This window comes from Lampetra planeri, chromosome 38 (genome assembly GCF_965212315.1).
Source record: "Lampetra planeri chromosome 38, kcLamPlan1.2.h2, whole genome shotgun sequence".
Classification (NCBI taxonomy): domain Eukaryota; kingdom Metazoa; phylum Chordata; class Hyperoartia; order Petromyzontiformes; family Petromyzontidae; genus Lampetra; species Lampetra planeri.
The window spans coordinates 4,976,587-4,999,440 of record NC_136144.1 but is presented as its reverse complement, the minus strand read 5'-3'; the positions used below and the strand labels follow the sequence as shown (position 1 = coordinate 4,999,440).

General features: G+C 53.4%; 1 protein-coding gene across 1 annotated transcript in view; it reads right to left on the bottom strand.

Moving 5' to 3' along the window:
• Nucleotides 1-22,589, bottom strand: part of LOC144731161 (voltage-dependent L-type calcium channel subunit alpha-1D-like) — a 51,741-nt gene extending 29,152 nt beyond the window's left edge. Inside the window, exons 1-17 of the mRNA XM_078612126.1 lie at nucleotides 22,583-22,589; nucleotides 20,789-21,005; nucleotides 17,684-17,789; nucleotides 14,399-14,538; nucleotides 13,473-13,615; nucleotides 12,489-12,641; nucleotides 11,971-12,173; nucleotides 11,783-11,886; nucleotides 10,128-10,279; nucleotides 9,431-9,515; nucleotides 9,199-9,225; nucleotides 8,635-8,795; nucleotides 7,342-7,567; nucleotides 6,220-6,427; nucleotides 4,736-4,926; nucleotides 3,930-4,058; nucleotides 485-670 (exon numbers count right to left, since the gene is read on the bottom strand). Coding sequence (XP_078468252.1) covers nucleotides 485-670; nucleotides 3,930-4,058; nucleotides 4,736-4,926; nucleotides 6,220-6,427; nucleotides 7,342-7,567; nucleotides 8,635-8,795; nucleotides 9,199-9,225; nucleotides 9,431-9,515; nucleotides 10,128-10,279; nucleotides 11,783-11,886; nucleotides 11,971-12,173; nucleotides 12,489-12,641; nucleotides 13,473-13,615; nucleotides 14,399-14,538; nucleotides 17,684-17,789; nucleotides 20,789-21,005; nucleotides 22,583-22,589 — 2,438 coding nt within the window. The remainder of the gene's footprint in view (nucleotides 1-484; nucleotides 671-3,929; nucleotides 4,059-4,735; nucleotides 4,927-6,219; nucleotides 6,428-7,341; nucleotides 7,568-8,634; nucleotides 8,796-9,198; nucleotides 9,226-9,430; nucleotides 9,516-10,127; nucleotides 10,280-11,782; nucleotides 11,887-11,970; nucleotides 12,174-12,488; nucleotides 12,642-13,472; nucleotides 13,616-14,398; nucleotides 14,539-17,683; nucleotides 17,790-20,788; nucleotides 21,006-22,582) is intronic.
• Nucleotides 22,590-22,854: the final 265 nt, after the last annotated feature.

Here is a 22,854-nt window from a genome sequence, read left to right as displayed (position 1 = left end):
GTGGGGGGGGCGAGGGGTTGCGAGAGGGGGGGTGGCGGGGGGGGCGAGGTTGGGGGGGGCGAGGGGGCGAGGTGGGGGGGGCGAGGGGTGGCGAGAGGGGGGTGGCAAGGGGGGAGGTGGCGAGGGGGGTTGGCGAGGGGGAGCGAGGTGGGGGGGGCGAGGGGGAGGGTTGTCGAGGGGCGGATGGCAAGGGGGGAGGGGTGGTGGCGAGGGGTGGGGTGGTGAGGGGGAGGGGCGGCGATCCTCCCTCAGGGTGGGGTAGGAGGGTCGATAAAATCAGTACCACTTTTGTGGGGGGTGTGGGGCAAAAATCAGGAGTGATCGTCCCTCGGGCAAACTCGTCCCCACCACGCGAACGAGGAAAATTGCACCGATTTGCCTCCGGGCTGCGAATGGGAGGCGAGGCCCCCGTATCGGAGCTCATTTGGGCAGGTCGAGGGATGCGGCAGCGCGTCGACGCTCGGCTCCGACGGGAAGGGCTCACGGGTTCGCGCTGCCGAAGATGAAGAAGGAGGAGCTGCGCGGCACGCTCTGCTGCCTCTCGGGCAGGCGGAGTTCGGACAGCCGGAGGGGTCGCGGTCGCGCAGCCGACCCCTCTTCCTCTGCCACGCCGTCGCCGCTGTCGTCATCCGTCCCGTTGCCTGGTGAGGGATCCACAGCTTGAGATGTCCTGGGGGCTGCGCCGTTAACAATCCGCTGAGGATAATTGTTTTTTTACCCTTCTATCTGGCAATAAAACTGACACCTTTTTTACAAGGAGTCATGCTTGCATAGACCACAATACCTGCAGTCATAATGAAAACAAAAACACAACTCTGATAATGTGCACTGTCCTTGAAGTCGATTGGTCCACACCCGAGACAGCTTTCCTTGAGCCTAGTCTCACATGGGTTGGACCAGATGACGCCAAAGTGCGCCTTGTGGACCAATCGACTTCAAGGACAGTGCACATTATCAGAGTTATGTTTTTTGTTTGCATTATGACTGCAGGTATTGTGGTCTATGCAAGCATGACTCCTTGTAAAAAAGGTGTCAGTTTTGTTGCCAGATAGAAGGGTAAAAAAACAATTATCATATTTTTTACTGGCAAATGAGGTTCCAATGGTGTAAATCTGCTGAGAGTTTACACGGCGGAGGGTAAACGTGACCGCATCTTCAGGCGGTAGAGAGATGAGAACTATCTCGCCTGGTACACAGGAGATGGTGGGTTCGATTCCGACCGTGACGCCTGCTGCTGTATATTTGGAGTTTGCGTGTCTCTCTCCCCCTCGCAGCCGCTACGATTTTTCTCCGGGTCCTCCCGGTTTTCCCCTCCACGTTTAGAATCAACGTCACGCGTTTAGAGTGTTTGGTCACTAGAATTTTCGCTTCTGATAAAGAGCAACACAGCTCAGTGGGCCTTATCTGGTGAAATAAAAAATCTTTTTAAATCGTTTAACAGCGGCAGACGCTGCATCGTCACCTGGCCAATCGATCCTCTCTCGGAAAGGGGTGGGGGGGGGGGTCCCATGATTTATAACCAACCTGGGGGGTGTGTAGCAGAATGTGAGGGTCCCTGCTCGTGTCCTCTGGGATCCACTCTCGCTCCAACAGCCTGAAGCGGCAGGGCGAAACGCCACCCCCAAGCAAGAGTCCGTTACCACAAATGGCAATTTTTATTTTTGCACGAAACATCGACATGGGATTGCACGAGAGAGCGGCCGGCGCACTTCAAAGGCGATAGACAAATCCTTGCCACCCCTTTTCCCCCACCAGCACATCCGAGTCGAGCTCGTTGCTGGGACCTACACGGACTCATGGAGTCCCACCGGCAAACCCGAGCCAAGTCCATTGCTAGGACCCTCATGCACTTATGGAGTCCCACCGGCAAACCCGAGCCAAGTCCATTGCTGGGACCCTCATGCACTTATGGAGTGACACCGGCAAACCCGAGCCAAGTCCATTGCTGGGACTCTCACGGACTCATGGACTCCCACCGGTAAATCCGAGCAGAGCTCGTTGCTGGGACCCTCACGGACTCATGGAGTCCCACCGGCAACTCCGAGCCAAGTCTATTGCTGGGACCCTCACGGAATCATGGAGTCCCACCAGCACATCGGGCAAAATCACCTGATAAAGCCGGTTGTACTCACCAGCGAAACGTCACAGAACTCAACATGTAAACGTCGTAGAGGGTTTACTCCCCAACACACAACCAGTTAGTGCTGGAGTAGTAACTATATGACACGTTCTGTTCACGTGACTAACCATTGCTGATTAGCTGTGTCGGGCGGTGGTGGGTTAACGACGCACATTTATAATTATATATATATATAATTACACAATCTAAACAAACAAAAAACACCTGCATGTTTATTCTAAATGTGGAGGGAAAAACCTGAGGACCCAGAGAAATTCCACGCAACCACGGGGAGAGATATATGCAAACTCCAAATATACAGCAGGCGTCAGGGTCGGGATCAAACCCACGACCTCCTGTATACCAGGCAAGGTAGTTAACATTTCCCCATTGCAAGTGGACGTCTGAATCTGGCTCAGGGCCCAAGCAGGGCCAGGGATAACGACACGTTCGTTCTGCGCGAGGTCAGCCAGGTCACTGCGAGGATGCGAAGTCATCTACACACGGACTCGACCCGTTCATCATCGCGTCCCATGTCAGCAGCCCAGCTTGGGTTCTTCCAGTAGAAAAAACACCAACCTGGTGCCTCCTGACCCATGCCGGGCTGGCTCGACACGGCCCCGGCACGGCTCGGTTGTGCAATGGAAAATAAGTATTGGGAGCCTCCCGGTGCCCACAACCACCCCAGCCCAGGTCCACTCTAACCCCCCTCCCCCCATCCCAGCCTGGCTGACCTTAGCTGCAGCATCCAGCGCACCGCCCTGTGTCTCCGCCTCCACCGCGTCCACGAGCTCGTTCTTCGGCTTCTCCGCGTTTGCCGCCCTGCTTACCCAGGCGACGAGGCGAGTGCGGACGCATGGATTCGTCGCCGAAGACTGACTCATTCACGAGGGACGCCACGAATTGCGCGCGTGCGGACACAGCCATGGTTTGTCAGGGTCGAGTCGGCCTGTGTAGCTATCGCCAGGGTTTAGCGATGTGACGAGGCTCCGACTGGCTGATGTGGTTAGGGTTAGGGCACCTCCGATTGGCGTGGTTGGCTACGGAAGGTGCAAAAGACGTTCAGCATACATACATAGGGCTAAGAGTGCAATTAAATTCTGCTTGGCTACTGTGGTATGTATTCCCGACTATCAGCGAGCAATCCTCCCACAATGCCAAACACATCCAGTTTAAAACGTAGGCTTTTGCGACTGATATTATCCATAACACAGCCAATGAGTAAGGTTTGTTACGTAAACAAAACGTTGGAGAGTAAACCCAGTACTTGCATTTTAAATGTTGTGGGTTTACTCTCCAACACACCGGTGTGCTGTACTAATAACGAATTGGCACGTTTTGTTTCCGTGACAAACCTTACTAATTGGCTGTGTCGGGTGGTGGCGAGTTTAACGACACATTATATTGACGCGATCTAACCCAAAAAAAACCTCTATTGTGGACATCCTTTGATTTAAAGCTTTCGTGACTGCAGGTTCTTTCGGTAAAGTCACGTAGAATGGAAATAATAAAATAATAAAAATAAAACATTATAAAATAATTCTCACGACGTTTCGGCCACAATGCAAGCAGCCGTCCTCAGGTGAAGAACAGACTCTGTCTTCTCGACAGACCTGTTCTTCACCTGAGGACGGCTGCTTGCGTTGTTCACTTGAGCGATTATGACACCGGGGCTACGGGAGTGCAGGCGGTGCAACCACAACGGACGAAAAGGTGGTTGGGGGGGGGGGTGTGGGGGAAATTGAATGGGGGGGTGGGAGGCACGTTTCTATCCCTGCACCGGGTGCCCGTGCCGACCGCGCCGCTTCACCTCGCCGTCTTCTTCCTCTCCCGCTCCTCCTCGGCCTCCTTCTGAGCCGACGTGAGGCTCTCGGCGTCCGCCAGGTTGTCCACGGCGATGGCCAGGAACACGTTGAGCAGGATGTCTGCCGCGGAGTTGCTGCTCAGGACCCCGATCGCCGCGGGTTTCAAAAAGGAACGGGGGGGGGGGGGAGGTTTTCCGCCGACCGCCGGCCGACGAACGATAAACGACGAAGACGGAAGGTGCCGCTCGGGTAGCAACCGCCCTGTTCCCGCACCGAGAGTCGGGCGTGGGGACGGGCGATGGTTTGAACCGGGACGAGATCCCGCTACTCGCGAATGCTTTGGGGGAGACACCGACGACAGCCGAATGTCGTGGCCAAAGCGGGCTGGGGATGTTCCCATCAGCCTATCACAGCGGTCGGAAACCTTTCAAAGTACAGCAGCCTTTTTGTGTTTTTTGTCCAAAATAGTTTGATGAACCGCATCACACGCAGAGCTCCTTGTACATAAACACAGACGCAGATGGAAGAAACTGCGTCTATTTAGTCCCCCCCCCTTAGTTATTCTTTGACAATATAGTTTTAACTGTTGTAAATTTTGTCATCATCAAGACATTCCATAGTGACCCATTTACTGCCATTTCATATTTGATTTTGACGACAAATTACGTTAAACGTAAAACATTTTTTTTTACGGCTGCCCGCAAGGGGGGGGGGGGGCAACCAAACAGCCGCATACGGCTCAGGAGCCGCAGGTTGCCGTGTCCTGGCCTAACGGAACCAATCAAGTGACGGAACAATCGAGAGGGTTCATGGGGCCATTGCTGGGACCGACTCGCCCCCGCCCAACCCCAAACGCCGTCTCCACCGCCAGCGGAGGATACAGTTCCCGCAGATGAAGAGGATGATGAAGAACACGCAGACGAGGATGCCGGGGAAGGAGGGGCCCCCGTAGGCGCGGATCCCGTTGTACATCACCGTGTTCCAGTCTTCCCCAGTGAGGATCTGCAGACACAGGAGGGAGTAGATATGAGACGGTACAGAGGTGACAGACGGTGCGGACGAGACGCGAGCGGCACAGGAGAGACGGAGTACGGACGAGACGAACGGTTACAGTTGGTAAAGATCGGACAGATAGTGTACGGACGATAAAAAGAGGGGACAGACAGTGCGGACGACACAGACCGTACAGACAAGAAAAATAACTACAGGCAAGATGGAATGAGTACCTAAAGCATAGACGAGTCAGTACAGGGAGTACAGACAAGATAGAACAAACGAGACACTGACAGTGCCCATGGGACAGATGGTAAGGTAGGCACAGGTCACCATTAATTTTGCGCATGATCCACGGGCGATGTCGTGGCCCGAATTCTCACCGCTGTGAACGTTTGAAATTCAAAACAAAAACACAAAGCCAATCGTCGAGAATTCAACATCTCTCCCCCCTGCCACCCACGCGCGTGATCGGCAACTCCCATCTTGCCGCTTGCACTCGGGGAACCTTAGCCACACGGTACTTTCGTCCGCCAATCAATCCAGGCGGAGGCTGGCCAACCACCCAGTCTACAGGGACTCCTCTATATACGGACATTCGAGTTACGAACTTTCAGAGATACGAACAAACCTGTCCGTGCGTCCAGTTGCCTGTTCAGATTGAGAGTCGTAAGTTCAACTGCCGTGCAATAGATGGCGGTGGTGGCATCTACATTTGCAGAACGTGAAGAACCAGTGGCATCTACATATGCAGAACGTGAAGAACCAGTGGCATCTACATCTGCAGAACGTGAAGAACGTGAAGAACCAGTGGCATCTACATCTGCAGAATGTGAAGAACCAATCAGACCTACATCTGCAGAACATGAAGAACCAGTGGCATCTACATCTGCAGAACGTGAAGAACCAGTGGCATCTACATCTGCAGAACGTGAAGAACCAGTGGCATCTACATCTGCAGAACGTGAAGAACCAGTGGCATCTACATCTGCAGAATGTGAAGAACCAGTGGCATCTACATCTGCAGAACGTGAAGAACCAGTGGCATTTACATGTGCAGAATGTGAAGAACCAGTGGCATCAACATCTGCAGACCGTAAAGAACCAGCAGCATCTACAGGAGATTATACAACTTTTAAAGCCATTCCGCGTGTTTAGTGTACATACCGTACAACAAGTTTGGAATCGACTTACGAACAGACCTCTGGAACCTCACTCGTTTTGTAAGCAGAGGAGTCCCTGTGACGACCGACCAATCAGGGCCCGGGAGGGGGGAAGTGGGCAGGGGGGGGGCTCGCCCACCTGGAAGACGGTGAGCAGCGCGATGGGGAACGAGTCGAAGGAGCTGCGGTGGAGTTGCGTCGAGTCGAAGTTGAACTTTCCCCCGAACAGCTGCATGCCGAGCAGCGAGAAGATGATGATGAAGAGGAAGAGGAGCAGCAGCAGCGAGGCGATGGAGCGCATCGAGTTGAGCAGCGACACCACGAGGTTGCTGAGGGCGTTCCAGTACCTGTGGCGGAGCAAGCGCCGATGATGACCATGAAGATCTGTCCACTCCTTGATCACCACGGATACATTGGCCGGCGTTATTAGGGGCTAGGGTCTGGTTGTCTAGTGTGGTTAGTGTCTGGTTGATGAGTGTGGTTAAGGCTTGGTTGGCTGGCATGGTTAGTGTCTGTTTGGCTGGTGTGGTTAGTGTCTGGTTGATGAGTGTGGTTAGGGCTTGGTTGGCTGATGTGGTTAGTGTCTGGTTGGCTGGTGTGGTTAGTGTCTGGTTGTTGAGTGTGGTTAGGGCTTGGTTGGCTGATGTGGTTAGTGTCTGGTTGGCTGGTGTGGTTAGTGTCTGGTTGGCTGGTTATGATTAGTGTCTGGTTGATGTGGTTAGGGCTTGGTTGGCTGGAATGGTTAGTGTCTGGTTGGCTGGTGTGGTTAATGTCTGTTTGACTGATGTGGTTCGTGTCTGGTTGGCTGGTATAGTGAGGGCCTGGTTGGCTGGTGTGGTCAAGGCCTGGTTGGCTGGTGTGGTTAGTGTCTGTTTGACTGATGTGGTTCGTGTCTGGTTGGCTGGTATAGTGAGGGCCTGGTTGGCTGGTGTGGTCAGGGCCTGGTTGGCTGGAATGGTTAATGTCAGATTGGCTGGTATGGTTATCGTCCTGTTGGTGAGTGTGGGTTAGGGTTATGGGTAGCAGTTGGATTTTCTTGCACTCCCCTCTGCTGCCCACACTTCAAGCTCTCCCGTAAACGGTGTCGCGAGCCGCGCTCCACATGAACAAACGCACCACAGCACGCACACGGAGCCGGGCGGGCAAGGACGTGACATCAGCGGGTCGGTTAAAGCAATGGGCCGGTAACAATCGCACTGCACCTTGCAACTCCACCCACCCTCACCCCCATCCATCACACTGCCGTACTCCCACTGGGCACCTGGTGACCTTGAAGATGCGCAGCAGACGCACGCAGCGCAGCACGGAGACGCCGAGCGGCGCGACAAAACCCTGGCCGACGAGCACGGCCTCCGCGATGCCGCCGCACACCACGAAGCAGTCGAAGCGGTTGAAGAGCGACGTGAAGTAGACGTGCAGGCCCAGGCCGTACATCTTCACGAGCATCTCCAGCGAGAAGAGCGTGAGCAGCACCTTGTTCGCCAGGTCTGCGCACGTGCGGAGACGCACGGACGGACGTACAGACGGACGCATGTACGGACGGACGTAGGTACAAACGGACGGACGTTCAGATGGACTGATGTACGTACAGACATACGGGCGAAAAGGCCTCATCGCCATGAGGATGGATGTATTCTAAAAACAGCGTAGCTGCTGCTGTTGCACGTGGCTGCCTGCAGTGATTCAGCGCTGTGGAGGCAGCGGCAGCAGCGGCGAGGGTTGTTGGATCACCGCGCACACGACGACAAAGTGTCGCGAGAACTCCCAAAGTGTGGAGTGGTCGCATCTGTGCGTTGTGTGCGGTGGGCTCGAGCAGGCGGTCGTCAACCTGCGGCTCCGGAGCCGCATGCGGCGGCTCGTTAATGGCCGCTTCGTGACGTCGTCCACGCTGTATTGCGGCTCTTGGAATATTATGGGGGGGGGGGGGGGGGGTTACCGTTTCGCCGGTAATTACCGGCGAAACGTGACAGTACTCAACTTGTAGATGCTGTGGATTTACTCTCCAACACACACGGTGGGCAGTAACTAATTGGCACGTTTTGCTTACGTGACAAATCCCTTACTGGCTGTTTCGGTGGTGGAGGGTCACGACACATTTATACTTACGAGATCTAACCCAACAATGTTTATTATGAATCTTCTTGTGATGTTGGTTGCCGGCCCCTGGGATAGAGCGTTGCCCCCTCGCATGGGTGGTGGGTTTTCTCCGTACCCGTTCGGGCATGGGTACGGGTAACCGTTTGCGACCCTGGTGCGGCCGGGTACGGGTACGGGTAGGCCGTGAGTCACTGGTGAGTAACTGTTTGTCACTCATTTCCCAACGTCTTGTCTCTTCTCACAATTCAAGTTCCTAGAATCAACCCACCCGCGCCTGCAACATGGCTTCATCCCAGAGGTCGCAATCAGGTACCCGATACCCGTACCCTACCCGTACCCGGCCGGGTACGGGTAGGGTACCCGTTTGCGACCCTGGTGCGGCCGGGTACGGGTACGACCTCTGCCCGACCTCCGGCCGTGCCGTTACACAAACGCGGCTGACCCCTGCGCCGCTCACCCTGCATGCGGGAGAGCCACGCGGCCTGCTGGTGATGCTCGGAGGCGATGGAGAGCGTGTTGATGAACACGAGGACGATGACGAGCCAGAAGAAGGACGGCGACCTCACCACCGCACGGCACCGGCGGCGGCCCAGCCGGTTCCACCGGCGCCACCAGCGGCTGCGGAAGGGGGTCAGAGGTCGCGCCCGAGAGGGTCAGGGGTCGCGTGCAGGGTCATGGGTCGCCAACCGCTATGAGGTCGACCGGCGCATTGCGTGCGTAGATTAATTTTGATTTTTGAGCTCGCGATACGCGGCGTCGGACCGTGCGTGCACGGATCGATATGTAACTTCTTGATTCGTCAATGCCGCGCGTAATAGGTTCACGCGGTTGCTGCAGCCACTTAGAGGTCTGCTACCTTTCACCGCCGTTATGAAGTAAAAATCGATTGTTGAATCAAATCGCTTCGGGCTAGTGCCGATGCGGACCACGGTGATGCTTCCCCGGTGTTTGTGTGTAAATTCGCGATTATATATATTTATTTTAAACTTTCAAATAAAATGAAATGGTTTTCACACCTCACCTGATTTGCGACTTCAAAATGATGTCCCTGCAAAGCAAACAAATCCGTCAGAGCGGGTTACTAAACACTGGACATGAAATTTAGATAACTCAATCGTCCATGCCATACGTGTGAGCTCTCCCACCGAGAGAAACACTCGACGTTATTCCGGCTCGCCGGTAGCTCGGGAAGCAGCCACCAACCGTTGCGTGAGGCACGTTGGATGTGGTGTGCCGGGTGCCCCCCATCGTACCCGAGACGGACCCACAGGGGCGCCCTCTCTCCGGAGCTCCCGGCGGTGTCCGAATGGACCGAGGCTTCGCTCGAACACTTGCTTCCTACGCGCGGGGAGGGGGGGGGGGCGAGCAAGAAGCTCGCGGTTAACGGTGCACACACACATGCGCACACTTGGAGCACACACACAAAGACGTGGAGACGCGGCACCCTGGTGTGGTTAGGGCCTGGTTGGCTGGTGTGGTTAGCGTCTCGTTGGTGAGTGTGGCTATGGTCTCGTTGGCGAGTGTGGGTTAGGGTTATGGGTAGCAGTTGGATTTTCCTGCGCTCCTCTCTGCTGCCCGCACTTCAAGTTCTCCCGTAAACGGTGTCGCGAAGGGATTCACGAACAGCACCCGGGTCTCAAGCCTCGTTTCCTCACCCCCTCTCCACCCCCTCTCCGCCACCCCCCCGCCCCTCTCCGCCGCTACCGCCCCCTATCCCTCCCCCGCCTCTTCTCCGCTACCCCCTCGCCCCCTCTCCGCCCCCCCCTCCCCCTCTCCGAACCCCCCTCTCCGCCCCTGCCGCCCCCTCTCCACCCCCCTGCCCCCTCTCCACCACTCCCCCGCCCCCTCTCCACCACTCCCCCGCCCCCCCCCGCCCCCTCTCCGCCCCCTCCGCCCCCTCTCCGCCACCTCTCCGCCACCCCCCCCCCCACCCCCCGTTGTGCCACTTACCGCTCGAGGCGCCGTCGCGCTCCATCTCGATGTCCTCCGCTTGCCGGATCCAGTCCAGGTAACCGCGCAGGTCGCCATCCAGTTTCTGCTTCTCGCGAAGTTTCTGGAAGTCGCCGCGCGCCTTCGCCTTCTCGCGCTCCTTGGAGAACTCGCTGAGCGCGCGGAAAGGACGCATCACCATCAAAGACAAAGGTCCCCCGTGTAGCATTGACAGTGTTGGGGGCAAGTGCTGTTAGCGAGTAGCACCTATGAAGGCCGGAACGGCACGCGAGGGGGTGGGTGGCCAGCACCACGCCCCGGCCGCCTTTGTCTCACTCGTGGCGATGATTTTACACACTGCACCGGGTACTCATTTGAGGCTGAGTCGACCTAAGGGAGGCCCAGGGACCGGTTCAGATAGTCGTCACCGGTGTTGGCATTGAGCGGGAATTGAACTCGGGTCGCCGGGCGCTAACCGCTGCACCACCGCATCACCGCCATCAGCACCCCCACCAATGAGGGTCAAAGGTCAAATCCGTGCTACCACCATCACGTTGCTCGGGTCAATGTCAAGAGGTCACCGTGGCCAATGGCGCCGCCAATTGGTGGCCGCCACGCCTCGCCAACGCGTCCCTCCTCTTTGCCAGATTGCGTGCGTGGTGGTGCAGCTGCGGAAAAGTCGACGTCCATCCTCCAGGCTCCGTTCGCATAAAAAGAAAAAGTCACAAACTCAACCCGATCGCTCGCTACCAGCCCGGTTTAACGCGATTACCCCCCCTCCACCCCCCACCTTCACCCCCCCCCCCCATCTACCCCCCCCCCCTATCCAACTGCCCCGCTCCTCCTCCAACCGCGGCCCCCGCCCCTCCACAAGCTCACCCCTTCCATCCGCCCCCCACCTCCATCCCCCCTCCAACCGCCCTCCCTCCACCCCCTCCACCTCCCCTCCACCCGCCCCCCCTTCACCCGCTCCCCCTCCACCCACTCCACCTCCACCCGCCCCCCTTCCACCCCCCCTCTACCCTCCACCCGTGCCCCACCACCTCCACCCGCCCCCCTCCACCCGCTCCCCCTCCACCCGCCCCCCTTCCACCCCCCCTCCACCCGCGCCCCACCTCCTCCACCCGCCCCCCACCTCCACCCCCCAGGGCTCTGCGGGAGGGATGGCGAAGAGTGGAGGGGGAGGTGAAGGGACGAGGCAGAGAATGGGCAGTGGAGAAGAGGTGAGGCTTTGAGAGGAGGTCAAGGAGGTTAAGGAGGGGGAATGCTTTATGGGATATGAAGAAGGGCCATCGCCCGAAACGTCGTCTGTTGGATATATTATTTTATTTTAAGGCCACACACGCAGGGAGTTATTGCCGAGAGTGTAGAACAATATTTACAGCGCTATGGGAACCTCATTTGCCAGTAAAAATATGATAATTGGTTTTTTACCCTTCTATCTGGCAACAAAAAAGGTGTCAGTTTTGTTGCCAGATAGAAGGGTAAAAAACCAATTATAATATTTACAGCGTTTTTTTATTCAATTAAAGCTCGGTTTCAAAATTCCTTGAGCAGCTTTCAAGAGACCCGGCTGAGCGTTGTCTGCCACAGGCAGCGATGAGATCGACTACGTGGGGGGGAGTTCGGGGTGGGGGCGGGGGGGGGGGATGTGTGGGATGGGTGGAGTCACTCACCCGCTCAATACCCCCAACACCAGGTTCAGCACGAAGAACGACCCCACGATGATGAGGTTCACGAAGTAAATCCACGGCCAATCGTTCCCCACCGCGTCGTTCACCTGCAGGGCACACGCACAATCACCTGCCTGGCACACGCACAGCGGCAGCGGGGGGGCCATGGGGGGCGGGGGGTGGGGGCTCACCCAGTAGAGCACGTCGGTCCAGCCCTCGAGCGTGATGCACTGGAACACGGTGAGCATGGCGAAGCCGAAGCTGTCGAAGTTGGTGACCCCGTCGTTGGGGCCCGCCCAGTCCGACCGGCACTCGGTGCCGTTCCTCGCGCACTGCCGTCCGCTGCCGGCGAACGCGCAGGGCGCCACGACCTCCTCGTCGTCGGCCAGCAGCCCTGCCGGCCACGGGCGGACCGGGGGGGCGAGACGCGAGCGGGGTTGGGGCGGCGAGGTGGTCGCGAACGCTCTGCGCGATGCTGCGTGCCCTTTCCCCCCCCACCCCGCATGCCCTCCCCCCCGCGTGTCCCTTCCCCCCCACCCCCGCATGCCCCCCCCCCCCCGCGTGTCTCTTCCCCCCCCACCCCGTCCTACGTTTGTTGAACTTCTTTCGCGCCCGTACGCAGCCGACCGTGCTCATCGGATGGTGCGGATGATGATGAGGACGACGACAGCAGCACGGCGCGTCAGTGTGTGTCGGAGCTAGCGGGCACCTGTGCCTGTGTAGTAGCACGTCTTGTGCATCTTGCCCATGAAGAGCTCCAGGCCGATGATGGCGTAGATGATGATGAAGAAGAGCACGAGGAGGCCGATGTGCAGCAGCGGCACCATGGCCTTGATGATGGAGTTGAGCACCACCTGGAGGCCTGCAGGCAGTAGAGGATTAAGCTCAGTGCAGGGCCTGTAGCATCTGTTATAAAGGGGCCCGAAATATAAAAAAAACACGTAAATATGAAACACACAAATGTATAACTTGCATAGTAAAGTAATTGTAATTTTTATTTGCTATACAGCCAGATAATGCGACAAATAGTTAACCTTAAACATCCAGTCGTTCGTGAAAGTTGAAGGCGGTATAGTACTATAGTAATAGAGCAAGTGCAGAATTACTGAACCGGAATTGATAGCTTGAAAGCATTTAGCGCGGGCCCCTTGAAAATGCGGGGCCCGTAGCTACTACATGTGTAGCTACTACACGTGTAGCTACTACACGTGCAGCTACTACACGTGCAGCTACTACACGTGTAGTAGCTACATTTGTAGTAGCTACATTTGTAGTAGCTACATATGTAGCTACTACAAATGTAGCTACTTGTGCTACTGGGACAATCCGGCACTGATCAAGGCTGCTATTTGGGAATATCGCTGAAGATAAAATGATGGTTGGCGATAATGTTAAGAGTTTTGCATTCGTGTTTGAATTAAAGTTTGGTGCTGGTGTTAAGGATTGAAGGTTAGGGTTTCGGAGAAGGCTAGGGTTATGGATTAGATCAGGGATTCGGGTTTATAAGATAAAACCCAGACTCAGAGCGTCTCCTGGAATCTGCACACAACGCTGCAGCCCGGGATCGGCTCACGTGGCCCAAGATCGGCTCACGTGACACGGGATCGGCTCATTGGGCCCGGGATCGGCTCACGTGACCCGGGATCGGCTCACGTGACCCGGGATCGGCTCACGTGACCCGGGATCGGCTCACTGGGCACGCCGGACACGAGACGCAGGGGGCGCAGCACGCGGAACGCTCGCAGCGCCTTCACGTCGAAGCCGCCGCTCTTCCCGGCGTGCGAGCCCGGCACCACCCCGGCACGCGACACCTGCTCCAGCACGGCGCTGAACAGCCTGGGGGTGGGGGGCACACGTGGAGGGCACGCGGGGTGGGGGGGAAAGGGGCACGCGGGGGGGGGAAGGGGGCATGCGGGGTGGGGGGGGAAGGGACACGCGGGGGGGAGGGGGCACGCGGGGGGGGGAAGGGGCACGCGGGGTGGGGGGGGAAGGGACACGCGGGGGAGGGGGAGGGGGCACGCGGGGGGGAAAGGGGCACGCGGGGTGGGGGGGGGGAAGGGACACGCGGGGGAGGGGGCACACGGGGGAGAAGAAGCACGCGGGGTGGGGGGGGAAGGGGCACGCGGGGGGGAAGGGGCACGCGGGGTGGGGGGGAAGGGGCACGCGGGGGGGGGGGGAGGGGGCACGCGGGGGGGAAAGGGGCACGCGGGGTGGGGGGGGGAAGGGACACGCGGGGGGGGGGGGAGGGGGCACGCGGGGGGGAAAGGGGCACGCGGAGTGCGGGGGGGAAAGGGCACACGGGGGAGAAGAAGCACGCGGGGTGGGGGGGAAGGGGCACGCGGGGGGGAAGGGGCACGCGGGGTGGGGGGGGAAGGGGCACGCGGGGGGAAGGAGGGGGCATGCGTTATGTTTTTAGGTGTTGCGTATATGTTCTATAGTGTTTTAAATTTGTTTCATTTATGAAATTGGCATAAACAAACATGACTGATAAAGTTGCTCTATTTACTGCACCGTAGTTACCATTCAAATCTCAAAAAAAAGTGATGTAAGTGGCACCACTACGCTCTCGTTTCAACAACCATGATGTGTTTGACGATCGCCGGACCGACGCAAGCTCACCCGACAAGCACAATGACAAAGTCCAGGAGGTTCCAGCAGTTTCGCAGATACGCTTTCGGGTGAAACACCAGGCCATCGGCCACCACCTTCAACACGGCCTCCACCGTGAAGATGATCAGGAAGACAAACTCCAACTTCTCCTGCACACGCACAGCACGGAATATGAAGAGACGGATAACACTGGTCAACAAAAAAGAAACATTTTTTTTCTGGCCTGGACTTTTGCAGCTGTCTTAGACTAATTTCAGGGTGCTGATTCCAAATCTGATCTCAGATTTGCTCTATCACATCTCATTTTTATGCTATCGGCATACCCCATTTTCATTGATTTTACCCGAAATTAGCTCTGTCACTTATGATTGCAAGTTGTTGCCAGTCAGTGACTGCTTTAGTGTTAAATATGGTGCTGTATTTTTAGGATAGTGTGTTTATAATATCATTTTATGTAGATATCCACATTTATTTAATATTGCAATTTTTATTGAAAATGCAATATTTGATATCTCAAAAACTTGATGTGATAGACAAAAACTGATGCCAGATTTGGAATCAGTACCCCAAAATTACCTTAAACCGTTGGAATACCTTACGCCAGAAAAAGTGTGTTGACTAGTGTAATCGACGGAGCGAGATTATAAGTCGACGGCAGATGGCATCGTCTCCGTTCCATCTGCACGACATCTGCCCCTCCAACTATTGCCTTGTCCCAGCTGCCGACGAGACCTCGATCCGTGCACTCCACCACGGTTCAACTCAGCCATTGAAACTCTCTCTCCCACCAATTATTATATTGTGATCCTGGCAAGAAAGGCCCCATGGTGTAGCTGCTCACCCCGAGCTCCCAATGTCCTGATGGTGGCGTTGTCTTTGTGCTGTTCGTCTTTTGGCGTCCTCTGGTCTAACACTTCGATTTAAAGCTTTCGTGACTGCAGGGATTCATCTTCTTGGTTCTTTCGGTAAAGTCACGTAGAAGGGAAATATTATTTTATTATTTCCCTTCTACGTGGTTCTTTCGGTAAAGTCACGTAGAAGGGAAATATTATTTTATTATTTCCCTTCTACGTGACTTTACCGAAAGAACCAAGAAGATGGTCAAACACTGTTTGAGACTCGGCTCTAAAGAAAGCTGTCTCTGGTGTGGACCAATCGGTTTCAAATACAATGCATCATCATCTACTACCGGAGCATGATTTTTGTTTGCATGTTCACCACAAGAACGTGTGATCAATGCAGAATGGATTCCTTACAAAAGGTTTCTGTTCGGCGTTTTAACATCTTAACACAACTGTTTCAGTGTCAGAAAGGGTAAAACCAATTCTTATATTTTGATACTGTCAAGAAAGGTCCCATGATCTCTCCCCCACTGTTGCACCTCGTTCCTCAACGTCCTCTCCAAATGCCTCACCGCGCGCACAACTGCAGGCGATCCAAAATGCCACCGCTCCACCCATCGCCCGCATCCACAGCGAGATCACTTTTACCCCCAACACGGCAATACCTGGGCTTCATCTTCTTGGTTCTTTCGGTAAAGTCACGTAGAATGGAAACAATAAAATAATAAAAATAAAACATTATAAAATAGTTCTCACGACGTTTCGGCCACAGCGCAAGCAGCCGTCTCCCCGACAGACCTGGTCTTCACCTGAGGACGGCTGCTTGCGTTGTGGCCGAAACGTCGTGAGAATTATTTTATTATGTTTTATTTTTATTATTTTATTGTTTCCATTCTAACGTGACTTTACCAAAAGAACCAAGAAGATGAATCCCTGCAGTCACGAAAGCTTTAAATCGAAATACCTGGACTGTCTCTCTCACTCACTAGTCACTCCAATCCGAGGGTCAGCCGCGAGACACAAAACCACGAAGCGAGGCCAAACATATCACGGCCACTGTGAACTTGACATCGTTTTTACCCGATGTGCGCAGACACCGTCACAAGATGAACAACAACTGTCGCTAACTAAGTGGCGGCGATGTCATCATCGGGCTGGTGCCAGGCCAGGTGCTCTTTGAGGCCACGTGCAGTGTCGAAAGCTCGGCTGGGCCAGGAAGTCACGGGACGAGACTCCAGGCGCAATGGGCTGACTGACTGAGATGATAACTCAATTGTGTACATTTGTACCTTCAAATCTTGATTATTAATAACTGCCACTGTGAGGCTTTCTTCCTCTAATGCCAACGCACGGTGCAACTAAAATAGCATACGTAGTTAGGGGCCGTCCATAAATGACGTCACGCGATTTTGGGCGATTTTTTACCCCCCCCGTCACACGGCGTCACAAAAAGTCAGACACACCCTCAAATATGACGTCACAAAACTCTGCCCCCCCCCGCCCCCAAAACCATATTTCCATTTTAAAAATAAAACATGCTTCAAATCGCTTTAAAAAATTGTCAATTTAGTGCGTTTTCAATGTGGCGCTGCACTCTGATGTTGTAGAAGTGTTGTTATAACAATTAGTGTTGTTATAACAATTCTATATTTGTTTAAAGTTGCGCATTTTGATGATGTGACGTCACATTTCTCTACCCCCCCCTCCTCGTCACACATCGTCACAAATGCCTGACCCCCCCCCCTCCCTACGTGCGTGACATCATTTATAGACGGCCCCTTATAGCCCTGCATACAATTGTATACGGGTTACAAAACGTGCGAAGCTATTTCAGTAAAAGTGAGTCGGGAGAAAGCAGAGGTCGCAACCGGGTACCCGATACCCGTACCCTACACGATACCCGGCTAGGCCGGGTACGGGTACGGGTACCCGTTTGCAACCCTGGTGCGGCCGGGTACGGGTACGGGTTGACCGTGAGTCACTGGTGAGTAACCGTTTGTCACTCATTTCCCAACGTCTTGTCTCTTCTCACAATTCAAGTTCCTAGAATCAACCCACCCGCGCCTGCAACATGGCTTCATCCCAGAGGTCGCAATCAGGTACCCGATACCCGTACCGTACCCGGCCGGGTACGGGTAGGGTACGGGTATGGCCGGGTACGGGTACCCGTTTGCGACCCTGGTGCGGCCGGGTACGGGTAAGGAATCAAAACCCGTTTGCGACCTCTGGGAGAAAGGAGAGGTTGGGTGGGTGGGGGGGCACCGCAGTCCGATCTTGCACAGCCCCAGTCTGAAAGAGGCCACTGCCCCCCCCACCACCACCATCAACGGAGCCACCGCTCCTCGGACCACAGCCACCACCACCACTGATCGTCCTCGCTGGGCCCGCTGCACGAGCCGAGGCCCTCCGCCGTTTGCCGCCCGGTGTGGCCCCTTGGCGCACGGCTCCTCACCAGGCTCAGGTTTGCCGAGCTCGTGTCATCGTCCGGGAAGGGCACGTACACGGCGAGAGCCACGCAGTTGCTGAAGATGGTGAGCAGGATGAGAACGTCGAACGGCCTGCGAGACGGGAGAGAGGTGGGAGGGAGGGGGGGTGCAGCGGGGTGCGAATGTACAGACAGTGGACACCCTGAAAGCTTCCTTGAAGAGCTTTGGATTCGACCTGAAACGCTGGGAATCCCTAGCACAGGACCGACCTGCCTTGAGAAGAAAAGTACAGGACGGTGCAGTCCTCTGTGAGAGTAGGAGAAGCTCATGTGCCATCTTGAAGAGGCAGCAGCGCAAATCTACCAAGGAAGGACGTGTGGCTGCACCTCAGAGCTCTAGATCCTCCCTGACCTGTCCAGTGTGCCACAGAGAATTCCGGGCTCGGAGTGGCCTGTGCAGCCATCTGCGCACTCATCAAAACCCAACAAAATGACAAACGTGCCATGGTCATCATCAACTTTGATGGACGAACAAGAAGAAGAAGAGGGGGTCCAGCAGCCGACCCACCCCCTCCACCACCCCCGCTCTAATCGACCGACACTGAGGGTCACCCGCGCCTCGCTCACACCTCCCGTCACATCATCGCGACTCGGCTGTCCGCAAACATTTGTTGGCAGCCGAACTTCGTCGAGGTCGCCTTTAACGTCACCGATCGCTGCTCGCGGACGCTTGCCCGAGTCGGGCAAGGAGGAAATACGGCGCCGATCAAAGGGGCGGGAGGGCCCCTTTTGGAGGAGAGATTTGCTAAAGAACCAAGGGGCAAGAAAAATGCGTTTGGTTGGGGGCTGCCGAGTGAGTAATATATTGGAGGCCAACAGATTACCACGAGTGGCCTCGTGGTGCCATGCGGGAGGAGAGAGAAAGTCGAGGCCACCAACGCGAGAGGTGGATTGATGACATCAACTATTTTTTATTTATTTTACCAGATGAGGCCCCACTGAGCTAGTGAGGCCCGAACTATACAGACAGACCTGTTCTTCACCTGAGGACGGCTGCTTGCGTTGTGGCCGAAACGTCGTGAGAATAATTTTATTATGTTTTATTTTTATTATTTTATTATTTCCATTCTACGTGACTTTACCGAAAGAACCAAGAAGATGAATCCCTGCAGTCACGAAAGCTTTAAATCGAAATTTGAGCTATACAGCTCTTTTTTTCAGAAGCGACCCGGCCGCATGTGATAGCCCAACGAAGTGGCTTATCATCCACGTGGACATTTATAGCAGCCAAATACTCTAAAGTAACGTGCGTCGATTCTAAATGTGGAAGGAAAAATCAGAGGAACCGGGGAAAAATCCACGCGACCACGGGGAAAGAGACATGCACACTCCAATATACAAGCCAAGGGTCGGGATAAAACCCACCACCTCCTGCATACCAGGCGAGGTAGTTAACATCTCGCCTTAGGAGACAGACGCATGAGTCTACACAGAGGTTATCCAAGGCCACGGGAGCTGGTGGCGCACAGCCTGACTGCCAGGTGGGCCTCCGTTATTCAGTAGCGACAAAATAAACTGGCCTGGAGTTTGGGGGGCAGCTATGCTGTGTGTGGCTCGGGGCAAATTTCCCCGTTTGCCTTCGAAGCCCTCCGGATGACCCCGTCTACAAGAAGCGATCGCCATGAGCGGAGCAAGAGTGGAATATTTCAGCCAGCCTCTAGTCTAATCAGCCACAGGGTGACGACTGAGGCAAGACAGATAAGAGACATATTTAGTGATGGTGGCTACGCTGCACGCGGCCTGTAATCCAGCACTGTGGACGCAGTGAGAGTTGGTGGATTACACGAACGTTGCTGTGAAACAACTCTCTTCCCGTGGGTGGGGCGGGGATAGAGCGTTGCTCCCTCACGCACGCGTGGGTTTTCTCAGGGTACTCCGGTTTCCTCCCCCGAATGCATAAGCAACTCATAATTTGGCTGAAAACATAAAAAAACCAACCAGATGTAGCAGGGCTGTGGGGTACAACGGAGTAATTGCATTCCACACGATAAGCCACTTCGTTGAGCTATCATTTGTGGTCACGTCGCTTCTGAAAAATAAGCTAAAAGCTCAGTCGGGCTTTACTCGGTAAAGTACAAAATAGACATAAACATATACTTGCGATTTAATTTTTCGATTTAAAGCTTTCGTGACTGCAGGGATTCATCTTCTTGGTTCTTTCGGCAAAGTCACGTAGAAGGGAAGTAATAAAATAATAAAAATAAAATATAATAAAATAATTTTCTCTCAGAATTATTTAATTATGTTTTATTTTTATTATTTTATTACGGCAAAGTCACGTAGAAGGGAAGTAATAAAATAATAAAAATAAAATATAATAAAAGAATTCCCTCTCAGAATTATTTAATTATTTCTATTTTTATTATTTTATTACTTCCCTTCTACGTGACTTTACCGAAAGAACCAAGAAGATACTTGCGATTTGTTTACCTTTTCTATACTTTGCAACTCCTATCGTGTTATCGAATTCTATCTGCTGCTGTAACTTTCTGACCCCGCGGCCTACTACTGGACGTCTGATTTGAGAGAAATAAAAAGCTTCACAGCTCATCGGATTCCTTCAGCGGAAGCAAAGGTTCTGATCGTCATTCCAGCGCAGCATTATGGTTCCGTGACACCGGCGGACAGACGCGACGGCGCGAGAGGAACCCTATTCCGTATTAGGGGCCGTCCATAAATGACGTCACGCTATTTTGGACGATTTTTGACACCCCCCCCCATCGTCACACGGCGTCACAAAAAATCAGACCCCCCCCCCCCCTCAAATATGACGTCACAAAGCTCTACCCCCCCCCCACCCAAAAATAGAAAACATGCTTCAAATCGCTTTAAACTATTGTCATTGTAGTGCGTATTTGACGTGGCGCTGCACCCTGATGTTGTAGGAGAAAACATTTATAAAAAAAGTCGATTTAATTAAGTAGAACGTGTTGTCTACATTTATTTAAAGTTGCGTATTTTGATGTGACGCCACACTTCTCAAACCCCCCCCCCCCTCGTCACACATCGTCACAAAGGTCTGACCCCCCCCTCCCCCTAGATGCATGACGTAATTTATGAACGGCCCCTTACCGCCACTCCACGATGCTGATGCACGCCCTGCGCATCGGGTTTTGCAGGGAGAGGCAGAAGAGCGATCGAGCAGCCCGCGTGCTCCCGGCCGCGCCGCCGTCGCCGGTAGGACCGGCGGCCTTGCGCGCCCGCCCCATGCGCTCCTCCTCCTCGCGGGCGATGCGGATGGCAGCTTGCCACGTGAGCGGCGTGGCCTTCGATGTGCCACCCTGCGACGCTGCGTGCCAGTCGGACGAGGGGTTCGTGCAAGCGACTCAGGGGCACGAGTTCGGTTCCAGAGGTTACTGTTCGTAAGTCAATTTGTTCATAAGTCCAACTTTACTCCTAGCCGATTCCAAACACGTTGTACGGCGTGTACACTAAAAACAAGGGGAATTGCTTTACCAGTTGTAGATGTAGATGGCTACTGGTTCTTCGAGTTCTGCAGATGAAGATGCCACCACCGCCATCTATTGCGCGGTGGTTGAACTTACGACTCTCGGTGCGAACAGGCAACGGGCCATACGGGACGAGGTTTAATTTTCGATTTAAAGCTTCTTTCGTGACTGCAGAGATTCATCTTCTTGGTTCTTTCGGTAAAGCCACGTAGAAGGGAAATAATATAATAATAAAAATGAAACATAATAAAATAATTATCACGACGTTTCGACCACAACGCAAGCAGCCGTCCTTATGTTTTATTTTTTATTATTTTATTATTTCCCTTCTACGTGACTTTTCCGAAAGAACCAAGAAGAGGGACGAGGTTTGTTCGTATCTCTGAAAGTTCGTAAGTAGAGGAGTGCTTGTATTTCAAACAGGGCTATGCAGGATACAACTGCGGTCCCACCTCCTTTCTCCCGACTCACTTTGACTGAAATAGCTGCGCATATTTTGTAACCTGGATAAAACGATATGTAGGGCTATGTCTAGAACTCTAGATATATATTGTTTTATATTCCTAGGTTTTTTTCGGTAAAGTCACGTAAGTAAAAAATTAAAATTAAAATTAATAAAAGTAAAATAAAAATAAAAATCACGACGTTTCGGAGGCAACACAAGCTTCCGTCTTCAGGTGTTGCGTCCGAAACGTCGTTGTTTTTTAATTTTTATTTTTTGTATTTTACTTTTATTTATTAAAATTTTTCACCTACGTGACTTTACCGAAAAAACCTAAGAATATGAATCCTTGCAGTCACGAAAGCTTCAAATCTAGAATATATTGTTTTAGTTGCAGTTATTATAATAAAGAATTGAAAGTACAATACTCACAAAACACCAGCAGTAGCGGATACTATGCTTTACGCTAGGTATTTTTTAGGAAATATTATTTTCCTCATTTGTAACAATGGTTTATTTTTTTTGCATTTGTGGTGAATTGTTGGAATTATTTTTAAAAATAACATTTCTTAACAGTTTTGTTACTTATTCCTGGTTCTTTCGGTAAAGTCGCGTAGAAGGGAATTAAAACATTTAAATCTTTCGTGACTGCAGGGATTCATATTCTTGGTTCTTTCGGTAAAAGTCACGAAGAAGGGAAATAATAAAATATTTTTTACTTTATTATTTCATTATTATTTTATTATTTCCCTTCTACGTGACTTTACCGAAAGAACCAAGAATATGAATTCCTGCAGTCACGAAAGCTTTAAATCGAAATTTTTGTTATTTCTTTATCTTTTCATTCGGTGCCCCCTTGTGGCCGACTGGGCCCCTATGCGTCACATGCGGCTGCTACGTGACATTACCGAAAAAACTAAGAGTATGAATCCTTGCAGTCACGAAAGCTTCAAATCTAGAATGCTACGTACCCACCAGCCATCGTTGCGCCCCTGGCAGGGCTGAATACCGGCATCTATGCCACCCATCCCCTCCGCCTCGACCCCCCACAAGACTGATGTAGCTAACTCGACTGGTCCAACCAACAAATCTGACCGAGCAAAAACTTTACGGCATGTGAAATTGTGTTTTTTTTATGTAATGTTGATATGTTTATTTGTGCAGGTATTTTTTAAACATACTTCTTTAACGTGGTTGACCTGCTCCGATTTAGTTTTATTTGTTTTACTTTTTGTTATTTTGGTGGC